Source organism: Dipodomys merriami, unplaced genomic scaffold (assembly GCF_024711535.1).
Source record: "Dipodomys merriami isolate MVZ:Mamm:240054 unplaced genomic scaffold, mDipMer1.0.p SCAF_673, whole genome shotgun sequence".
Classification (NCBI taxonomy): Eukaryota; Metazoa; Chordata; class Mammalia; order Rodentia; family Heteromyidae; genus Dipodomys; species Dipodomys merriami.
The window spans coordinates 350,980-371,382 of NW_027206261.1; the positions used below are offsets into that span (position 1 = coordinate 350,980).

Below are 20,403 nucleotides of genomic sequence, written 5' to 3' on the forward strand. Positions count from 1 at the left end.
TATATACACATAGAGGCGATCATAGAGATGGTCAGCCACGCCGCCTTTCAAAGCACGCGACGCGGAACGCAGCCGGGTGCGGGGGAAGCGCGTCCCGGGGCGCAGACGACTCGGCTTCTCAACGCCAACAGTCGGCCCGCAGGACCGCTCGGGCCGCGTCTCCGGACGTCACCGAGGCCGGGAGGCCACCCACTCCAAACGTCTGGCGGGGATTTACCGCCCGCCGGCCCGGGCCAGGTGAGGAAAGCAGGAAGGGCCGGGCAGGAAGAGTCACACACGCCGCCCCGAGTCTTCCGTCCCCGCAGCCCGCCCCGCCTCCGCCCGCCGCGCCGTCCCCGGGCCGCGGCGCACCCACCTCGCATACCGGCCCCGCACCAGGCCGCGCCCCCGCCGCGGTCGCCGCCCCCCCCCGCCCGCCCCGGCCCCCGGCCCGCGCCGGCCGGCCGCGCGGGACCCCACCCCCACCCCCAGGAAAGGTGCGCTCACCAGGTCCCTCCGGGCTGGACGGCTCCGGGGGCCGGTGGGCCGGGGACCCGCACCCGGGGTCCCCCGGGGCGGGCTCCCTCAGGTAGTCCTCGAAGCGCACCTGCCGGGCTTCGCCGCCACCCCCGAACCCCCACAGGCGGTTGGCGGTGCCCCGCAGGAGGCGCCCGCTCTTCCCCGTGAACGTGGTCAGGTAGTCCATGCTTCCGCGGGGAAGGCCGCGGGGCCCGCGCCGGGGCCCGGGACGTCGACGGTTCCGGCGGCCGCGGCGCCCACCCACGCGCCCATGCACTTCCCGACCAACCACCCTGGGGGCGGCGGCTCCGCGCTCGGCGGCGCCGGGCGGGCGGGGCGCGGGGGGGGGGGGACACTGGACGCCGGGCGGGGCGGGGGCGGGGGAGAAGGGAGAGCAAAGTTTTACAAAGTTGTTGTCAGTCCTCCACGCACCGAGTCCGGTGCCTCGCTTGGAAAGCAGTCCTCCTAGCGGTCCCCGGTGCCAAGCAAGCCCAGCTTCGAGAACAAAAAACTCGGTATTTTCAAAAGAGAGAGAAGAAAATCTCCTCGGGTTCTCAGCGGGCTCCCCCCCCCCCCGCCCCGCTGAAGTGGAACAGGCCCGCCCCGCCCCGCCCCTCCCGCCCCGCCCCGGCACCGGCCCGGCCCAGCCCCGACCGGACTTTCAGGACTGCCCAGCCTCCCACGGGCGCCGCAAACCCGGGCTGTGAAAACTGGCCTCGGGGGTGATCTCCGCTGGAGCTGCGTGGTGTTCCTGAGCCAGTTAAAAAGCTGTGTCTGCGCGCGCGCGCGTGGGAAGGGGAAGCGAGGAGGAGCACCAGCCACACACAACTTTTTCGCAGTTTACAGTTTCTCCTGGAAGAGCCAACAGCTACTTTAGGACTGCGATCGCAATTAGAATACGGCCTGAGCAGGCGTGTTTAAAGTCCATTGGGAGATGGTAAACTGACACTACCATTGGACTGGCCAGTGGATCCAGTCCACTAGGGCATGGTAATCAAAGGGCTTTAGTGTCTGTCTTTTAGGAAAAGAGAAACTGCACAGAAAAAGCAACGCCGTGAGAGAGAACCCTGGCTCTGACAGACGTGTGTTACATGGTTTTGCTTCCTGGGACATCCAATTATTTCCTTCCTTTCATACTTTAAAGCTCTTTTAGGTCCCCTCCCCAATCCCCTCCCCTCCCCCTTTAAAGAACAAGTTTGAGTTAGGAAGTTGATTTGCTAACCATTCTCCACTTAATGGACTCCAGCAACTGGAGAACAGGAGCTATTTGCCCAGCTACTGAAGTACTGGAGATTATTCCTCATGGGTCCTCTGCCCTTTGGTCAATTTTTTCAAATCATTTGACTGGTCTTTTTCAACACATTTTCAGGTTAAATTCTTACTTGGTTGGATAAACTTCATTTGAACATCAGCATCATCCTAATACCTGGTTAAAAATACAGGACGTCTGGGCTGCATTCCCAGATAAACAAGGAAGAGGCGTTTACTTTCAGTGTTTATGATGAAAGCCGCCCAGGAAAACTGTCTATCAAGCAAGCTTGTGAGAGTTCAAACATATTGCTTCAAAGGGGGGAGGGGGAAAAAAGGGGAGAGGAAGGAAGGAGAAAGGGGGAGTATCTGATACCTTCTGTTAAGCCCTCACTCAGGGCCTGTATAATGGATATGATATTGGTGGTCACTCTCCAAATTCATACATTGAAATCCTAACACCCCATGCCTACCTCAACATGATGATATTTGGCGGTAGGATGTTTGGGAGGTGATTAGACCATGATTGTGAATCCCTCCTGAGTGAGTTCATGCCCTTGTGAAAGTGACCCCAGAAGAGCTCCCAGACCTTTCTGTAGACTATTCTGCCACCTTCAAGAGAAACCTCTCGCTAGAACCTGACCTTACCAAGACACTGAACTCAGATTTTTAGACTCCAGAAATAAATGTTGAGAAATAAATTTCCTGTTGTTTATAAGCCACCCCATCTATGGTATTTTATTATAGCATCCTGACCTGAGACAACAGATGGTAACTTTCTCTTAGTTGTATCTGTGCATTACATTTAAACAAGAAGAATTATGCTCAGTACTACTTCTAAGTTCTGAAAGAGTCTTGGGAAGCTTAAAAAATATTTTTTTAAAGAATTTCAGTAACATGAGCTGAGTTCTTCTCATACCTATTATCCTAGATACATAGGAGTTTTAGATGCAAGAGAGTCTCAGTTTGAAATCAGTCCTGGCGTGTAAATTGAAAAGATTTCATTTCTAGTGCGAGGTGCAAGTGGCTCAAGCCTGTAATCCCAGCTGCTCAGGAGCCTGAGATCTGAGGATAGAGTTTCTAAGGTAGTACAGGCAGAAAAGTCCCCATAAGACTATTATCTCCAATTAACAACTCAAAAACCAGAAGTGGCATTGTGGCTCAAGTGGTAAAGTGCTAGCCTTGAGCACAAAGAAACTCAGGGATAATGCCCAGGCCCTGAGTTCAACCCCACAGCCCGAAAAACAAAACAAAACTCATCTGTAATTAACCAGCAAAAACCTAGACTAGAGGTATGGCTCCATGGTAGAGCCCCAAGCAAGCTAGCAAGCAAGCATAGCAACCCACTGATACTGGTACTGGTACTAGAAGTAGTAGGTGAGCAGGAGGAACAGGAGGAGAAAGAAGAAGTATTTAAATAATTTAACTTTATTCTGATTAACTACATTGAAATTGTTTTCCTAAGTCATGTTTCACACCATCTTACTAAGTTGACTGTTTAATTTACAATAAGCATATGCATATTGTGTTGGCATTTTTTTATTCTGGATTAAATTTGCACTTTTACACATCCAGCCATAGCAAGTATCTGCATTATTCAAGCTCAAGTACACTTTTAATAGACAGTTAACTCATCATCCATTTTTCTGTCTACTGGTAAAAGGCAGGTGTTACTGATAAAATTTGATGATGAAGTGATTTAAAAATTTAGACTTAAACTCAGCGGAGCCTTAATGTCTTCAAAATCCTTGTATCCATACAGTCAGCTTGTCTTCTTATTCTCTATACTTGTTGTCTGACCTGTCATCATTCTCCTAAAGTACCAAATCCATCACTCCCAATGTTATTTTGCCTCTACAGGACCTAGAATATTATAGGTCATCAAATATGAATGCTTGTTTTTTTTTCCTCTTTTCCTTCAATCTATCCTAGCTTCTCTCCTTACGTTAACTTAGAAAAGATATTCTTCCTGCGGTCCCTCCCTCTCCTACAAAGAACATCTCTTATATCTTGACTGATTAATGTCTTGATAGTCTTCTCTGTTATTTCTTTCTCTTGGGACTATCATTTTTCCTCACCTCCTACCTTCATCTGTCATCTAATCCCTCACTCTTTTTTTTTTGGCCAGTCCTGAGGCTTGAACTCAGGGCCCTAGCATTGTCCCTGAGCTTCTTTTGCTCAAGGCTATCACTCTGTCCCTTGAGCCACATTCCTATCTCTCTCATTCTTATTTACACAACGTTTTAAAAATATTTTATTATCTTTAAGTAGTTGTACAAAGGAGTTGCCATTCAATAAACCAAGTTATGAATACATCTTGATCATTGTCACCCTTTTTAACATTCTCACCCATTCCCAGCCCACCCCTTCCCTCAATTTTCTTAAATTTTGTAGCGTATGCATTATATTTTGGACTATTCTCCTGCTTCTTCCTATACATTTATCTGATTTGGGGAAAGAAAGGGGAATTAAAAAAATGCTGAATCAAAGACAAAGGATGACAACATTGCAACAAAGATATCCATAAGAGACTACCTTGGGAATGAACTTCACAACTTGGAGGGGGGAAAGGGGAGTGGGGAAGGAAGGAATTGTGGGAGAAAAACAAAGGAATGGGTAACAATATTCAACAAGAAATGTACTCACTACCATATTCATGTAACTGTAACCCCTCTGCACAGCATTTTTACAATAAAAATAAATTAATTAAAAAGAATAAAAAGAATTTTCACCAGACACTGGTGGCTTAGGCCTGTAAACCTAGCTACTCAGGAGGCTGAGATATAAGGATCACAGTTCCAAATCAACACTGAGCAAGAAAGTCCTTGTGACTCTTATCTCCAGTTAATCACCAGAAAACTGGAAGTGGGGCTTGAGTCACAGTGCTAGAGGACTAGCCTTGAGAAAAAAAAAAACAAAAACCTCAGGGACAGTGCCCACACCCAAACCACACAACTGACAAAAAAACAGAAATTTCCTAACATACCATGCTTGCTTCTTTAGGTTACTCTGGCATAACTTAAAGATTTATTTATTTATTTATAGAATTTACATGCCATAAATTTACCAAATTGTTCATGTCTATAATCCTAGCTAATCAGAAGGCTGAGATCTGAGAATCATGGTTCAGGGAAGTCTAGGCAGGGAAGTCTATGAGACTCTTCAGTTAACCACTAAAGAGCTAAATGTGGAGTTATGGCTAAATTGGTAGGGTGATAGACCTGAGCAAGAAGGTCAGGGACAGGCCTTAAGTTCAAGCCCAAGAACCAGCAAACAAGCAAAGAAAAAGGATACAATTCATTGGTTTATACAATTGTGAAATTGTCACAACTTTTCTAACAGAGAAAGATATTGACAGTCATTAATAATCCCAGCATCAGCCCTAAGCAATCACTGATCTACTTTCTATGAATTTAGTTTTTTTGTAAACATCCTGTATTAGTATGTCACTCCTATTCAAAATCCCATTGCACAGATAAATAACATTTTATATAGTTATATACTAGTTATTGAACATATGAGTTGTTACTATTATGTATTTGTGAATAATGCTGCTATGAACATTTATCTAACATTGTTTTCTTATTAATGTAAGTTCATGTGGATGAAATAAACAAGAGTAGTAAAATGACAACTCTATAATCTAGATATTTATTATGTTACCTATCAAAATTTTAACTGCTTTGTTTGTAGGTATGGGGAAAGTCATTCTCAAATTCATATGGAATTGCAAGAATCCCTGAAATGCTAATTTTTTTTGCAGAAAAGAACTGAGTTGGATGTCTTCCTGTCTCTATTTCAGAACTTTATGCAAAGTTACAGTAATTAAAACCATGTTCTTGCATAAGGATAGACATATAGGTCAGATGAACTCAAATTAAGGATTCAAAAATGAGCATTTGTGACAAACCGATTTCAGGAAGGCTGTCAAGTCCAAATAATGGGGGAAGGGATATTATCTTCTACAAATATTTCAGAATTAACTGGTTTTTCACATTTTTCTAAAGAATAAACTTTAAACTTTACCTCAGAATACAAAATTTAAATAAGAATGAATCATAGACCTAAATGTAAGAGCAAAAATTACCAAATTCTTAAAAGAAAATATGGGGAAATAATCATAATCTGGATTTAAAATGAGTTCCTAGACACCAAAAACATAAGCAACAACAAAAATGCCATTTCCTAATAAGGGAATTCAAAAAATAACTGCCAATATAATACCAATTTCTTCTCCTGAAACAGGAAAGGTCAAAAGTTTAATAAAGACAGAATGTCATGGTTCATTCCTTCTAATCCCATGTACTCAGAATGCTGAGATCAGAAGGACTGTGATTTGAAGTCAGCCTGGGCAAAAATCTTAGTAAGACCTCTACATCAACAAATAAAATGGGTGTAATAGCCCATATCTATAATCCTGGCTATGGCAGGAAGCACATGTAAGAGATTGTCTAAGATGAGTCAAAAGTTTAACAACTTTTACTCAAGCTGGCATCTAGTACTGGTAGAGTACCTACCTAAGTAAACACAAGGCTCTAGATTCAAACCCCAGAACTGTCAAAAAGTGTTTTATAACATTTTGGTAACTGCGAAAATTATTGAAATTATTGCTCTCATATAGTATTTCTCGCAGCAGTAAAAAATGGTACTTCCTGCAGAAGGCTATTTGCCAGAATCTACCTACTTGTTTTTTTGGAGGGGGGTTGGTCTTGGGACTTGAACTCTGGACCTGGGCACTGTCCCTGAGTTCTTCAGCTCAAGTCAAGCGCTCTACAACTTGAGCCACAGCGCCACTTTTGGTCCTCTGGTGGTTAATTGAAGATGAGTCCCCAGACTTTCCTACCTGGGCTGGCTTTGAATTGTGATCCTCAGATCTCAGCCTCTCAGTAGCTAGGATTACAGGCGTAAGCCACTGGTGCGTGGCTCTATTCATATTTTTTTAAAGCACATACCCAAACTGGGTGCCTGGGTGCTCATGCTTGTAAACCTAGCTATTCAGGAAGGTGAGATCTGAGGATTTTGTTTCAAAGCAATCCTGGAGAGGAAAGCCTGAGACATTTATCTCCAATTAACCACCAAAAAGCCATAAGTGGAACTCAGGCTCAGTTGACAGAGCTCTAGCCTTGAGCAAAAAATGCTCAGGGACAGTGCTCAGATCCTAAATTCAAGTTCCAGGATTGGTGCGCGTGCGCACGCGCACACACACACACACGCACGCACGAACACGCACAGCATATACCCTTTAGATTATCAATTTACTTCTTATGATACAACCTATTTCTTATGATGCAGGAAATGATTTGTGTTTTTTTTATTCAGAATAGCAAAATATTGTAAATTCTTTAACAAAGCAGTAAGTAAAATATGACATGCCTATATTACTCAGACATTAAAAACAATTACTTAAGCAGAGCTCTGGTAGCTCAGTCTGTAACCCCAGCTACTCAGGAGGCTGAGATCTAAGGATCATGGTTTGAAGCCAGCAGGGCAGAAAAATCCCTGAGACTCTTATCTCCAATTAACCAACAGAAAATTGGAAGTAGTGTTGTGGCTCAAACTGGTAGAGAATTAGTTTTGAGCAAAAGAGCTCAGGTACAACACTCAGCCCCCAAATTTAAGCACCATAACCAAACAAAAAAAAAATTAGTTCTTACCAGATGAGGCAGGAGGGTACAAAATTCAAGACCTGCATGTGTTACATAGAGAATTCAAGGCCAATCTGAGCTACACAGTGAGATTCTGCTTTAAAAACTCAGAGAACAATTAGTTCTTCGGGTGATTAAAACAATCTTGAAAAAATATATTTATATATATTTAATTACACCAATCAGAAACACACAGGAGGTACTGGTTTACTGAAAAGTATCTAGTTATTTGGAAACTTTCACTCTAGTATTCAGAGCTTATTACATGTTGTTAAACAATAGCTTTTTCAAATGTCTTAAGATATACTATCTTTAGGACATCAGTACTTAAAGGATACTTTGTTCTTTTGATTTTGAAAGTAGTGCCAACTGTAGTATTTACTGCTTAATACAGTACCGATAACGTACCTTTAAACATGAAAATTTCATGTGAAACAATTATAATGATTTTGTCTTTACTTTTTGATGTTAGGGTCTCATGTCATTAGGCAACCATTCTACCACTGAGCTACATACTCAGTCCATCAAGTTTATCCATAAGACAATATTTTTGCTAAAAATATGAATTGGAGCCAGGCACCGGTGGCTCACGCCTGTAATCCTAACTGAGGAGGCTGAGATCTGAGGATTGCAGTTCAAAGCCAGCTGCAGGAAAGTCCGTGAGACTCTTATCTCCAATAAACCACCAGAAACCCAGAAGTGGTGCTGTGGCTCAAGTGGTAAAGTGCTAGCCTTGAGCTGAAGAGCTGAGGGGCAGTGCCCAGGCCCAGAGTTCAAGCCCCATTACTGACAAAAAAAAAAAGAAATATATCTATAGATATTGCTATATATCTATAGATATATAGATATATATAAATATAACATGCAAACTAGGAAAATAGATCTAATTTTTTTCTTAGACAAAAAGGAATAATATTGAAATTTTCTAAGAATGAGCAGAATTGGATTATTGGAAAACATTCATTTGTGATTTTCATATTTTCTTACATTTTAAGAGATCTATTGTCTAATTAGTTGGTTTGCACTGAGTATGCATGAAGTCATATTTAATAGTCTCTCTTAATACTTTTGCTCCTTGCCCCACTCTGATCTTTATCAGTCATACTGTGTGCAAGCTCAAATTCATGTTCAAGTTCACTTCTTATCTTTTTGTGAAGATGGAAACAAATGAGTCTTCTATTAATAATGATTTTTGGGATACTTCCTGGATCACTGAAACTTTTAGCAACTAAACCATTTTTTAATTTTTTAATTTTTTTTTTTTTTTGCCAGTCCTAGGGCTTAAACTCAGGGCCTGGGCACTGTCCCTGAGCTTCTTTTTGCTCAAGCTAGCACTTTACCACTTGAGCCACAGTGCCATTTCTGGCCTTTTTCTGCTTATGTGTTGCTGAGGAATCAAACCAAGGCTTCATGCATGCTAGGCAAGCACTCCACCACTACACCATGTTCCCAGCCCTTAAATACTTTTTTAAAACAGACAAAATTAAAGGATTTTTAAATGTCACTGGGGAAAAATGGGATTTAAACTGGAAGCCAAACTGTAACATCCTAAGGAAACAAAAAACAGGAGCACCATGTATCTGCAAATCTTTACATAATACGTTCAGAAAAGAACTAGATTTTGAAAGAGAAGAATTAAAAAATCTTCCAAGTCAGACTAATCCTGTTATTTCTACCAGACAACTATTTTATAGGATAAAAAAGTCAGTCTTCAAATACTCAGAAACACTGATACAATCAACATAGATAGCAAAGAGATTTTATAAATGTTAAGAAAACAGAACAAAATCTCTTATACAATCAGAACATTTATAACTGTCACTAAAAGTAAAGCCTAAGTTGGTAGATAGCCAAGCTGGTCATCTTTAACTTTAACTATTTAGTTAAAACTCTTTATTTAAAAAATATTTAAAACCCCAGAGCCTCTCTCTCAACAAAGAATATGTCCACACTCCTTATCAAATAGGAGACCCCCCCACACACTTGTGTCAAAACTACCATACAGAGGATAAGAGGAAGTTGTGTGGTTGCATCTATGAACATAATACTGCAGAGTAAGTGATAAAGATTTAGTATAACTTTTCATTAAAGTGGAAGGAGCTTAGTAAAGATTTTTAGATCGATTTGAATGAAAAAAAATCCCTTCAGTTAATATCCTTAATATAATCATTTCAGCCTACTAAACATCAAGCAAACATTCCTCAATTCTAAAAATTCTCTGAAAGGTTTTCATTCCCACAGTTGTCAAAAAAAAAAAAAAGTAAACAAAACACAATTCAATGGGAGTGAAGCCAACCAGGGACCTAGGAATCACCATTAAGAATTATAATTGAAACCCAGGTCACAATAACTCACATCAACTTACCATAGAATTATTTCAGGACTATTTTTATACCCTGTTGAAGGTTATAATTACAATTATATATAATTATGGCCCCAAATACTCGAAACCTGGAATGTGACAGTTCCTGGGGCTTTTGGATCAATTTCCATCAGCTCATTGAATCAGTGCCAAAGAGGTATTACCATGTATGACTAATGTTGTGAAAACTCAACAAAGGTTTAAAAAATCTTTTGGAATAATAGCTAATCAGAATCTCCAAATAGGGAGATTATCCTGTGAAGACAAACCTTCTCATGCCCTTTCTACCACAGGTTCCTTTTTAAGCCTGTACTTCCCATGAGGTTGTAGTTGCATAGGTGTTTGTAAATGGAACTGTATTTATAGTCTTGGAGTGGCCTTGCCTTTACCTCTTTTATCTTCCCAAACCTATCCCCTTCCACTGTTTTTTGATTTCTTTTCCTATAAATGACAAGATAAATGTTGCCTTACATGTCGCTCCCATGACTGACATTTATTTATGATACTGTTTTGCCTCTAAAAAGCTGATGAAGAGGAACATTTGTAGTATAATAAATGCTTTACTTTAGTATGTGAATTTGAGCCATTATTATATTTTAAAGTTCTAGGTCTTTTGTTTTTAGAGTGTCTACATTAGACTTCTAAATGAAGAATGGCAATAAAAACAGAGACTGCCCACAAGTCCATCCATCTGTCTTAGAGTGAGTTCTGGGAAGCAAGGTCAAGTTGTTATCAGTATTCCACTCACTTCAGCAGCCAAGTGGTAAGTGTTGGCAAAATATTTAAAGGAAAGAAAACAATAATTTCATTTCTCCAAGTATAGCCTGAAGGTTCTCTGACATCCTACAGAGGAAAGGTTTCCACACCATTTGGGAGAGATGCTAATAATGTCATGTGAGTCCACCAAAGGCCTTCAGTGTATAGGCAGAGAAACCTAAACCTGGACAGACAAGACTTTGAACTGGCTACAGAACTTCGATTTGCAAAAACACAATCATGCCTGGCCACTTTGTTCTCCCACAAATCTATTCTTAATCCTAACAGCAGGCAGCAAAATGAGCATATTCAAAATCTGGATCTGTGCTTCCTGAACAGATTGAACAGAAAGTTTGACCATTTCAAGCCACCTCTCAGAGAGAAGGAGGGCACACCCCAAACTCCTCTCATTATATAGGGACTTTCAAGTTTTAGCAGGCTACACTGTCAACTCATCAGCAATGTTTACTGAATACACTGGACAAAGACTAATAGGCAGCTGCTTGGTACTTGGCTTACTGGTTTTCCAGGAGTCAGGAAGGAAGAGGTGGAGATAAAATTCTTAAAATATATGGAGAATTTAAAGTACCATTGGGACCTCAAATTGAACTTTTCCTGCTAATACACTGCATGATAAATAAGGACATGTATTTATGTTTCTTACTAAAAACTGTATTTTATGTGGTGAGGTAAAATCATCAGCTTTGATTTTCCCACCTCTTTTGTCCAAAACTACAGACTTGGTCATCTTAAATCCACAAATGAAATGATAGACTTTCTTCTTCTTCCTCTGCTTTAAAAAATCACCTTGTTCATGGCAGCATTTCCTGTTGATAATGTGAATCATATTGGTTAACAGTTTGTTGTTTTTTAAAAAACTGTTATTAATGTGAGAACACAGAAATCGGCACTTAAGATCAGTTATATTTACTCCAGGGAATTTTTCACTAAATTTCACTAAATTCTGAATATAGGCAAGGAATTAATTCTGGCAACTATGGAACATAAGTGACATGTAGGGTTTTTTGTTTGATTGTTTTGTTTTGTTTTTGGATGGTCTTAGGGCTTAAACTCTGGGCCTGGGTGCTGTCCCTAAGCTCTTCAGCTCAAGGCTAGTGCTCTACCACTTGAGCCACAAGCCCCTTCCAGTTTCTGGTGGATTACTGGAGATGAGTCTCATGGCCTTTCCTGTCTGGGATGTCTTTGACTTGTGATCCTTAGATCTCAGCCTCCTGAATAGCTAGGATTACAGGCGTGACCCACCGGTGCCCAGCCCTGTGTAGCTTTTACATAGATATTTGGAAAGAATAGCCTCTGTTTATATCAGCTGATGTCTTACAACCCCTAAAACCACCACAACAGAGCCTCTGCTCCTTCAGCAACCAAGGTAAGATGCACTTTAGATGGTTCAGCACAAGATGATGGATGAATCACCAGCCTGGATTTCTGAGTAGCTGTATGGATCAGAGGCCTTCACACAACCTCTCTAGGAAGTGAAAATAACATAAGCAAGAAGTTCTTCAAAAAATACATGCTTGGGCTGGGAAGGTGGCTCAGTGGTAGAGCGCTTGCCTTGCATGCCTGAGGCCCTGGGTTGAATTCCTCAGCACCACACAAGCAAAAAGAAAAAAGCCAGAAGTGGTGCTGTGGCTCAAGTGGTAGAGCGCTAGCCTTGAGCTGAAGAGCTGAGGGACAGTGCCCAGGCCCAGAGTTCAGGCCCCATGACTGGACCCCCCCCCCCCAAAAAAAAATACATGCTTATTTCAGTAAGTCATTGAGACTTTAGGGTTCATTTAGCACTACAGCAAAACTTAGCCTGAAGCCTACAAGGCTTTATAAACGCTCACTTTACTTTATTAAAGCACATAACAAATTAATATACTGAAGACCAAATTAATATACTGAAGATGGGTTATGAGGTTAATACATTGTTTTATCAGGAATCTCTTGTCATTTCTATATTCTGAAGAATATTCTAAATTTGCAAGACTAATTACCTTGGTTTGTATTTTATGTTTATGAACATCATATAACCAGAGGCAAATCAGCAAATAAGCATAATAAAGTGGGTGAAATTATGAGATTCTAAACCTAAAAAAGAATTTATCAATCACCCACAACTCCCAAAGTAAAAGAATTAACTTAAAATAAGCCTATTTTTTCTGAATAAATGTCTTCTTAGTCAGAAAATAGACATTTTAACTTGTAAAATACATATTCATAAAGTATCACTTTTATGTTTTACATTTTAGTCTCACCTCAAACTATATGAGGAAAAAAAATCAAAAGGACTGCTTTTAGCCAGTGGCTCACACATGTAATCCTAGCTACTCAGGAGGCTGAGTTCTGAGGATTACGCTTCGAAGCCAGCCCAGGCAGGAAAGTATATGAGACTCTTATTTCTAATTAACCACTAGAGAACTGGAAGTAGACTGTGGCTTGACGTGGCAGAGCACTAGCCTTGTACGCTTCAAAGCCAGCCCAGGCAGCAAAGTTTGTGAGATTCTTATTTCTAATTAACCACTAGAGAACTGGAAGTGGGCTGTGGCTTGAAGTGGCAGAGTACTAGCCTTGTATGGACAAGGCTCAGAGACAGCCCAGGCCCTGAGTTCAAGCCCCATGGGCGGGGTGGGAGGGGAGAGAAGACTGCTTCTAGATAGGTAAAGGAAAAATCTTAAATTACTTTTTTTCAGAGCCACAGATCAAACTTCAGGTGTTTTGCATGCCAGGTTAAGCACTGTACCATTGATCTATATACAATGCCAGTCTCAATTCTTTCTCACACAATTACCCTAACCCATGAACCACAACTTCAACCTAAGACTGGGAGGGAAGGATGTTGGTGTTACCTAGCTGAGCATCCATTTTTTCCCAATCCTGTGGCTTGAGGCTTGAACTCAGGGCCTGGGTATTGTCCCTGAGTCTCTCTGTGCTCAAGGTAGGCTCAAGGCTACCAACTGAGCTACAGCACTACTTCCAGCCTTTTCTGTTTATATGGTACTGAAGAATCGAACCCAAGGCTTCATGCATGCTAGACAAGCACTCTACCACTAAGTCACATTCCCAGCCCCTGAGCATCTCATTTTATAGATTAGATAGTGGAAGCCCTAGGAAGACAAGAAAATCTCTCAAGGTCATATACTAGAAGAAGAGCACAAGGAGAATCCAGGCTTTTCCCTTGGGCAACACTGCCATATAAAGTCCTCATTTATCTTTTACTCAAAGAATTAATTGTTGGTTTACCCAACAATTCTTCTGGTTTACCCAAATGTTTGTTGAAGTGCAAAGAGGATTCAAAAAAAGAGTTTTCCAGTTGTGAAATCGAGGTAAAAGTATTTATTGATTGCTTGAGATTCAACTTTCTTACATATAAACAAGAGCTAGAGTGCCTGGTGGTTTTGTTTGTGTGTGGGGAGGGGCTCTGATCCAGAGCTTTTGTTCTCAAGGCCAGCATTCCACCATTTGAGCCACAGTTCCACTTCTGGCTTTTTGGTAGTTAACTGGAAATGAGAGTCTCATGGATCAGTGGTAGAGCGCTTGCCTTGCATGCGTGAGGCCCTGGGTTCGATTCCTCAGCACCACATAAGCAAAAAGAAAAAAGCCAGAAGTGACGCTGTGGCTCAATTGGTAGAGCGCTAGCCTTGAGCTGAAGAGCTGAGGGACAGTGCCCAGGCCCAGAGTTCAGGCCCCTCGACTGGACCCCCCCCCAAAAAAAAAAACAAAAGAGAGTCATTCATTAAGCAAAGTGCATGAAAATTATTATCAAGACTGACAGTGATTTCCATTCATTAGACACATTAATCTATAGAAGGATGAATCTACTAGATCATATTATCATCCAATGCTCATTGTTCAACAATGTTACACATTTATTATGTGTCTTTCTAAGATACAGAAAAAGATAAAGTATGTACTTGGATCAGTGGTTTTTTCCCTCCCAATGGTTTCAATCCTATAATGTTTCTGTGTTCTGTTTCAACTCATTTAAAAAACTTGAATTATCTATCTAAGTTTTCTGGGCGATCTTTAATTTTCCAGCTAGAAAGAGGCTAGTTGTTACCAATTCTGACTCTTTTCCTTAGCACATATTGACACTATATTTCTCAGCTTCCTTTTTGGTCAGAGGTGTTCCAGAGACTGATTTCTTGCCAACAGATGGATTGCAAAAGTGGTGGCTGCTATTTCAGGCCCAGCACAGAAGTGCTCTAATTGGTGACCCTCTGTTCTCTTTCTGCCTCCCACAGCTTTGCCCAAGCTGAGCAAGGTGGCTTGAGTTGTCAAGGATTAAAAATGGCAGAACCACAAAAGAGAACTAGGTCCCTGGATCTACCAATTAGAGAACAGCCACCCACCCCAGAGGAACTCCAACTTTAGATATGAGCATGCCAAATTATTATATTTAAAAGTCCTTTCACATTTTGAAGTCTCTTGGTTGTAGGATAGAGTGTACTTTTCACAAATAGACTATGTTCTAAAACTACTACCAAAATTCTCTCAATACCTGTGAAAACTTTAAATTAATTAATCAATTACTTTATTTCTTTTGTTGGTCATGGGGCTTGAACTCTGGGCTTGGGTGCTGTTCCTGAGCTCTTTAGCTCTAAGCGAGCACTATACCACTTGAACCACAGCACCACTTCCGGTTTTTTGGTGGTCAAGTGGAGATAAGAGTCTCATGGAGGGGAAAAACAAAGGAAGAGGTAACAATGCTCAATTATAGTGCAATGATTATTTTTTAAATTTGAAATAACCCAGAATGATTGTGTGCATGCGTGCGTGCACCAGTCCTGGGGCTTGAACTCAGAGTCTGGGCGCTGTCCCTGAGCTTCTTTTGCTCAAGGCTAGCATTCTACCACTTGAGCCACACAGCACCACTAACAATGCTTGATAGGAAATGTGCTCACTACCCTACTCATGTGTAACTGTAACCCCTCTGTATAGTATTTCTATAATAAAAAACATATATATGTATATATGTGTATATATGTGTGTGTATATATACATATATATGTATGTGTATATATATACATATACATATATGTGTATATATATATATATATATATATATATATATATATATATAAAGAATCTCATGGACTTTTCTGCTCAGGGGCTGGCTTTGAACTGCAATTCTTAGATCTCAACCTCCTGAGTAGCTAGGATTACAGGCATGAGCCACCAGTGCCCAGCCTGTGAAAACTTTTTAATACTCAATTTTCTGGGCCAATAATTTGGATTCATATATAGTAACTGTCAGCGTCTTACTTTTGTGCATACATTTTTGCTTCACAGTATTAGTTTTGTACTTACTAATAGTTCTGTTTCTTCAACAGAGTAAAAGAAAGCAACTTAGGTATTAATGGTTCTGCCTCTTAAAATTGTAAACAATGCACAACTTCCTCAAAAGATACCTCACTTATCCTTATGCTCTTCTTTAATCTAAGACTGCTCTTTCACTGAATATTCCGAGTTAGTTCCTCCAGTGTATTTAAAACCTAATTCAGGATCTTGGCCTTTCTGACAGTCTTTTGGCAGTTTTGTGACACCTTTGTTTGTTTGTTTCTGGTCTTTGATATATCCTTCCTACTTCTGTTGTTTTTTTATGTGCAAATCTCAGAAAACATTGTATCAATAACATTTATTATTCTTCTTATTATTCTTATTATTATTTTGGTCAGGTTGATTTGGGGCGTGAGGAATGCCAGCATCTCATGGAGGAATAGAGGCCTTAGTTCTAGTCTTTGAAATTAGATTAAGATGGTCATAAGAATGTATAGTCTCTCTCTCCCTATTAGCATAACAGACTCGCCTTGTTGAAAACATGGCCTAGCACATAGAAAGTGCTCATGGACTATGCTTGTTGAATGAATGAAACACATCATATCCTGTTTATTTTTCTCTGAATTTGATTCCAACCCATTTTCTACAACCTACTATTCAGATGAAGTTGAGCTTCCTCGCTCTCTTTATTATTATTTGACATTTTCTAAGGTACTCAGCCTTGGTTACATATTTTAGGACAGAAAGCTCAATGTGCAGGTCACATCTACAGTCTCTCTGATACGATACATAAATATTACATAGAATCCTTTCCAGGTGATTTCCATGTGTAGCCAAAATTAAGCACTACTGAAATGTTCGTATTATTTCCATTATAATCTTTTAATGAAAATTAAGCCCAGAGATCAGTACTATTATGACATTATTTTATGAGGGATCACTAGGTAATAACTATGAACATGTAACAATTGTTTATGATGACAGCATTATACTAAAGTTGTTTCATAAATTTCATTTAAATATCTCATCTACTCTGTCAGGGAGTTTCAAGAGTTCTTCTGTGCAGTCCAGAAGGAAATATTGTTAGTTAATTAGATTTGTTAAGAGTATTTTAGAGTTTTCTACTCTTACTGATACATACAGCATAGGCTTTAAGTTAGGGACAATTCCATTTTATACACTCTACCTCAGGAAGGCTCCAGAAAAACAGAAATCCTAGCTAAATGTGAAGTTTATATAAACAAATATTATTTTAGTATAAGTAGTTAACTGGCATGTTGAAGGTCCTAATTTTCATACTGACAATTAATTAATGATATAAGTGTATGCCAAATGTTGCATGGGATATAGTTACCTAAAAAATTGATTTGTTCTTTATCTGAAATTTAAATTTGCCTGGATAGCCTCTATTTTTATTTGCTAAATCTGCCAAGCCTCCTTCTGGGGAGTAGAGATATTAATATAGTTGTTAAACTGAGGGCGGATGACTAGGATCTAAGTAGGTCAAGGCCCACTATCCTGGCAAAGATGCTGTAATACTCAAGACACTCCCACAACCAAAGATTGTCCAGCTTCAAATGTCAACAATGCCAGTGCTGTTGACAGCACTGTTATAGTAGACATCAGTACTGTTTATTAAGTATATGTGTACTTCAGCATGTTGTATATGGAGATTACATTCTTCTATTGATTCTGGTACATCTTCATCTCATTTACAGAGAAGATGATTCTCTTTCTCAGTATGTTTTGTTGAACTTGTTCATTAAGTCCCACATTTTCACTTAATAGGTTCAAAAGCTATGTGGTTTGGTTTAATCCATCCTTTCTCTGAAATCTTCTTCACACCAATCTGACTTTGCTGTAATTAGCACAGAGAAATCTGGAACTGAAAGAAAGGTGTGATGTAAGCCCATATGGTAAATGGGAGAAGATAGCTGCATGCAAAATAGTTCATTGCTAACAGAATGATGCTTCTTTAGTTAGCATTCTATGTTGTGAGACCCATTAACAAGATAGTATGTTTGATAATTGTAATAGCAATTATGCAGATGTTTTTTAAGCTTTAGCGGAATATAAAAATGAATTTCACTTCAATGGTTTTTATGGAAAATGAATGTTAGTTTGTCATGAGTAAGTCTTAACTTATAATATGCCTATCGTCAGACACAAGTAGTTCATGCCTATAATCCCAGTCACTCAGGAAGCTGAGATTTGAGAAGTGAAATTTGAAACTAGCCTGTGAAAACAAATCCAAGAGATCCTTACCTTCAATTAACTAGAAAAAGCTACATGTGAAGGTATGATTCAAGTGTAGAGCATTAGCCATGAAGAAAAATGTCTAATGAGGGTGTGAGATTGCGAGTTCAAGCCTCAGTTGCTGACACAAATGATGATGATGATGATGATGATGATGATGGTAATATGCATTTTTTCTATATTAATTTTGGAAGCGGTAAAACAATCTGGCTATTCTTTTCAAGTATTGTGATTAAAAACTGCACATTTGATTAAAAACAATAATATAGTTTTACTTATTCTTCAATACTTTAAGTTTAAACACTGACTCACTAGCAGAATTTGACTTTTAATAGTCTTATTTTGTTTTTTTTTAAGACATAACTCTAATATAATCTCGTTAGGGTTTTCCACAAATTAACTTGAAAGGTAACAGATGTTGTTTGTATGCCATGAAGTTATGTCATAAAGTAAAAATTACTTGTTTGTGTGTGTGTTATTTTTAAATAGATTAATGTGCTTTAAATCATCATACTACGTCCTCCCCCGAAAAGACCTTAAGTTTTGGATAAAATAAGAAGAACTCTACCCAGGGGTCTACCTATTCATCTTTTTAAATTTTTTGAGGTTCACCTATTCTAAAGGTCCAAAAGAGGACTATCTATATTAGCAAGAGGATAATCATAATTATCCAATATGCCAATCAGTTTTCTGTTGATATAACAAACCATGAGAGGAAAACCAACTTCAAGCAAGGAAGGTTTATTTTGACTTATACTTTCAATATCCAGAGACACTTGATTCCTTTGTATCTGAGATGTAGTGAGGTGGTGTTTCATGACAGGGAACGTGTGTGGAGGTAGGTTGTTCACTTTATGATAACTGGAAGCACAGAGGCGTGGACGGGGGTGAGCAAGAATAATATATACCTTCAATGGCATGTCCTCGTAAACTACTTTCTCCAATTTGGCCTTACTTCCTCATAATCCAATCAGGTATCAGTGGACCTATCCACTGGTGAGACTAGCGCTGAATAATTTTTATCACTTCCAAAAAGCCCACCCATTGACAAGCAAGATTTTTAATAATGTCCCTTCTGAAGACATTTCAGATTCAAACCATAACAACATAGCAATCTAAAATAAAGTTAACTGAAACTTTGCATTGCTCTTCCTCTCAAATCCATCTGTAGTTGTAGATGCATTTTAGGGCTCTTGAAGTGTTCCTTATATTTTATAAAAATAATAATATTAATAATATTTAGCAGTAGTGAAAGATTATGGAAAATAACAAATCATTCTAATTACAGTTCTTTAGTCAAAGCATAAAATATTGTACCAAAGTAGTGTAAACATGAGGAAGAACAGTGGGGTGTGTGGAGCATGTTTGTGGAATGCCAAAAAAAATGAGATTGTGAGGGCATGGATTTGTCTTTATGTACGGAGGGCAAAGATTAGGTACAATATTATACAGAAGCTACTTTGTGGTAGGATTACATAGAGACTAGGTGACAAAGCATTTACTATAAGAATAAGGATGTGGGAGAAAAACAAATGTGTATAAAATTGAAAAATCTTACACATTTAAGAATGTGACTTTCTCTGATTGGAAGATTCTCATGGTGGGCATGGCTACACTATAGAAAAGTCAGGACAGCATCTATGCAGCATTAATTCTGCCTCAGAATTATTATTATTATCATTGGTTAACATTATTATTTATTAATACTATTTACCCATCTCATTTGTACCTCTGAAGCTAATAATATTTAAATTATTAGCTTCAGGTATAAATCAGTAGACCAAGATATAATACTATGTAGAAGTAAGTAATTGTACTTGTGACAGGAAGGTTGCTGAAAACAAATCTGTGCTGGTCCACTAGTCCACTCTATAAATACAAAGCATCTACTAAACCAGTCAGGTTTTAGTGGTTCAGTGACAAACGAGATGGTGGTTCACCTTTGGGCGCTAGCTGAGTTCATTTTTTTTTTCGTTATTGATACTATTCTCTTGTTTCTACAGAAAGGAACTAGAAACTGAAGAAGATATTACCACAAAGACATGTAACAGGTTGTAAAATGGGTTTAGTGTTAACAGTATATGGAATTCTTTTAAGTCCCCACACTCCTATCCTTTCTTTTTTTGCTGGTCCTAGGGCTTGAACTCATGTCCTTATTACTGTCTCTGAGCCTTTTTGTGCTAAACACTAGCTCTCTACCACTTGAGCCACAGGACTACTTCCTGCTTTTTTTTTTGGGAGATAAGAGTCTCTCAGGGACTTTTTCTGCCTGGGCTGGCTTTGAACCACCATCTTCAGCTCTCAGCCTCCTGAGTAGCTAGGATTTTAGGCGTGAGCCACTGGAGCCCTGCCCCTTTC

General features: G+C 39.7%; 1 protein-coding gene and 1 long non-coding RNA gene across 8 annotated transcripts in view; one reads left to right on the forward strand and one right to left on the reverse strand.

The window, feature by feature from the left end:
- The window catches only part of LOC138815856 (oxidation resistance protein 1), a 240,482-nt gene that overhangs the window by 63,294 nt on the left and 156,785 nt on the right, over positions 1 to 20,403 (reverse strand). For 2 of the 7 annotated variants that reach the window (XM_070005237.1, XM_070005235.1), the window contains exon 1: positions 487 to 771. The exons of 4 other annotated variants lie outside the window; for them this stretch is intronic. In XM_070005237.1, coding sequence (XP_069861338.1) covers positions 487 to 685 — 199 coding nt within the window. In that variant the 5' untranslated portion in view covers positions 686 to 771. Of the gene's footprint in view, positions 1 to 486; positions 772 to 930; positions 1,028 to 20,403 lie in introns of those variants that run through there. One more of the 7 variants, XM_070005239.1, reaches the window with a different exon arrangement.
- Positions 88 to 20,403, forward strand: part of LOC138815858 (uncharacterized) — a 39,927-nt gene continuing 19,611 nt past the window's right edge. The window contains exons 1-2 of the long non-coding RNA XR_011368501.1: positions 88 to 237; positions 10,377 to 10,516. This is a non-coding gene — a long non-coding RNA (uncharacterized lncRNA). The remainder of the gene's footprint in view (positions 238 to 10,376; positions 10,517 to 20,403) is intronic.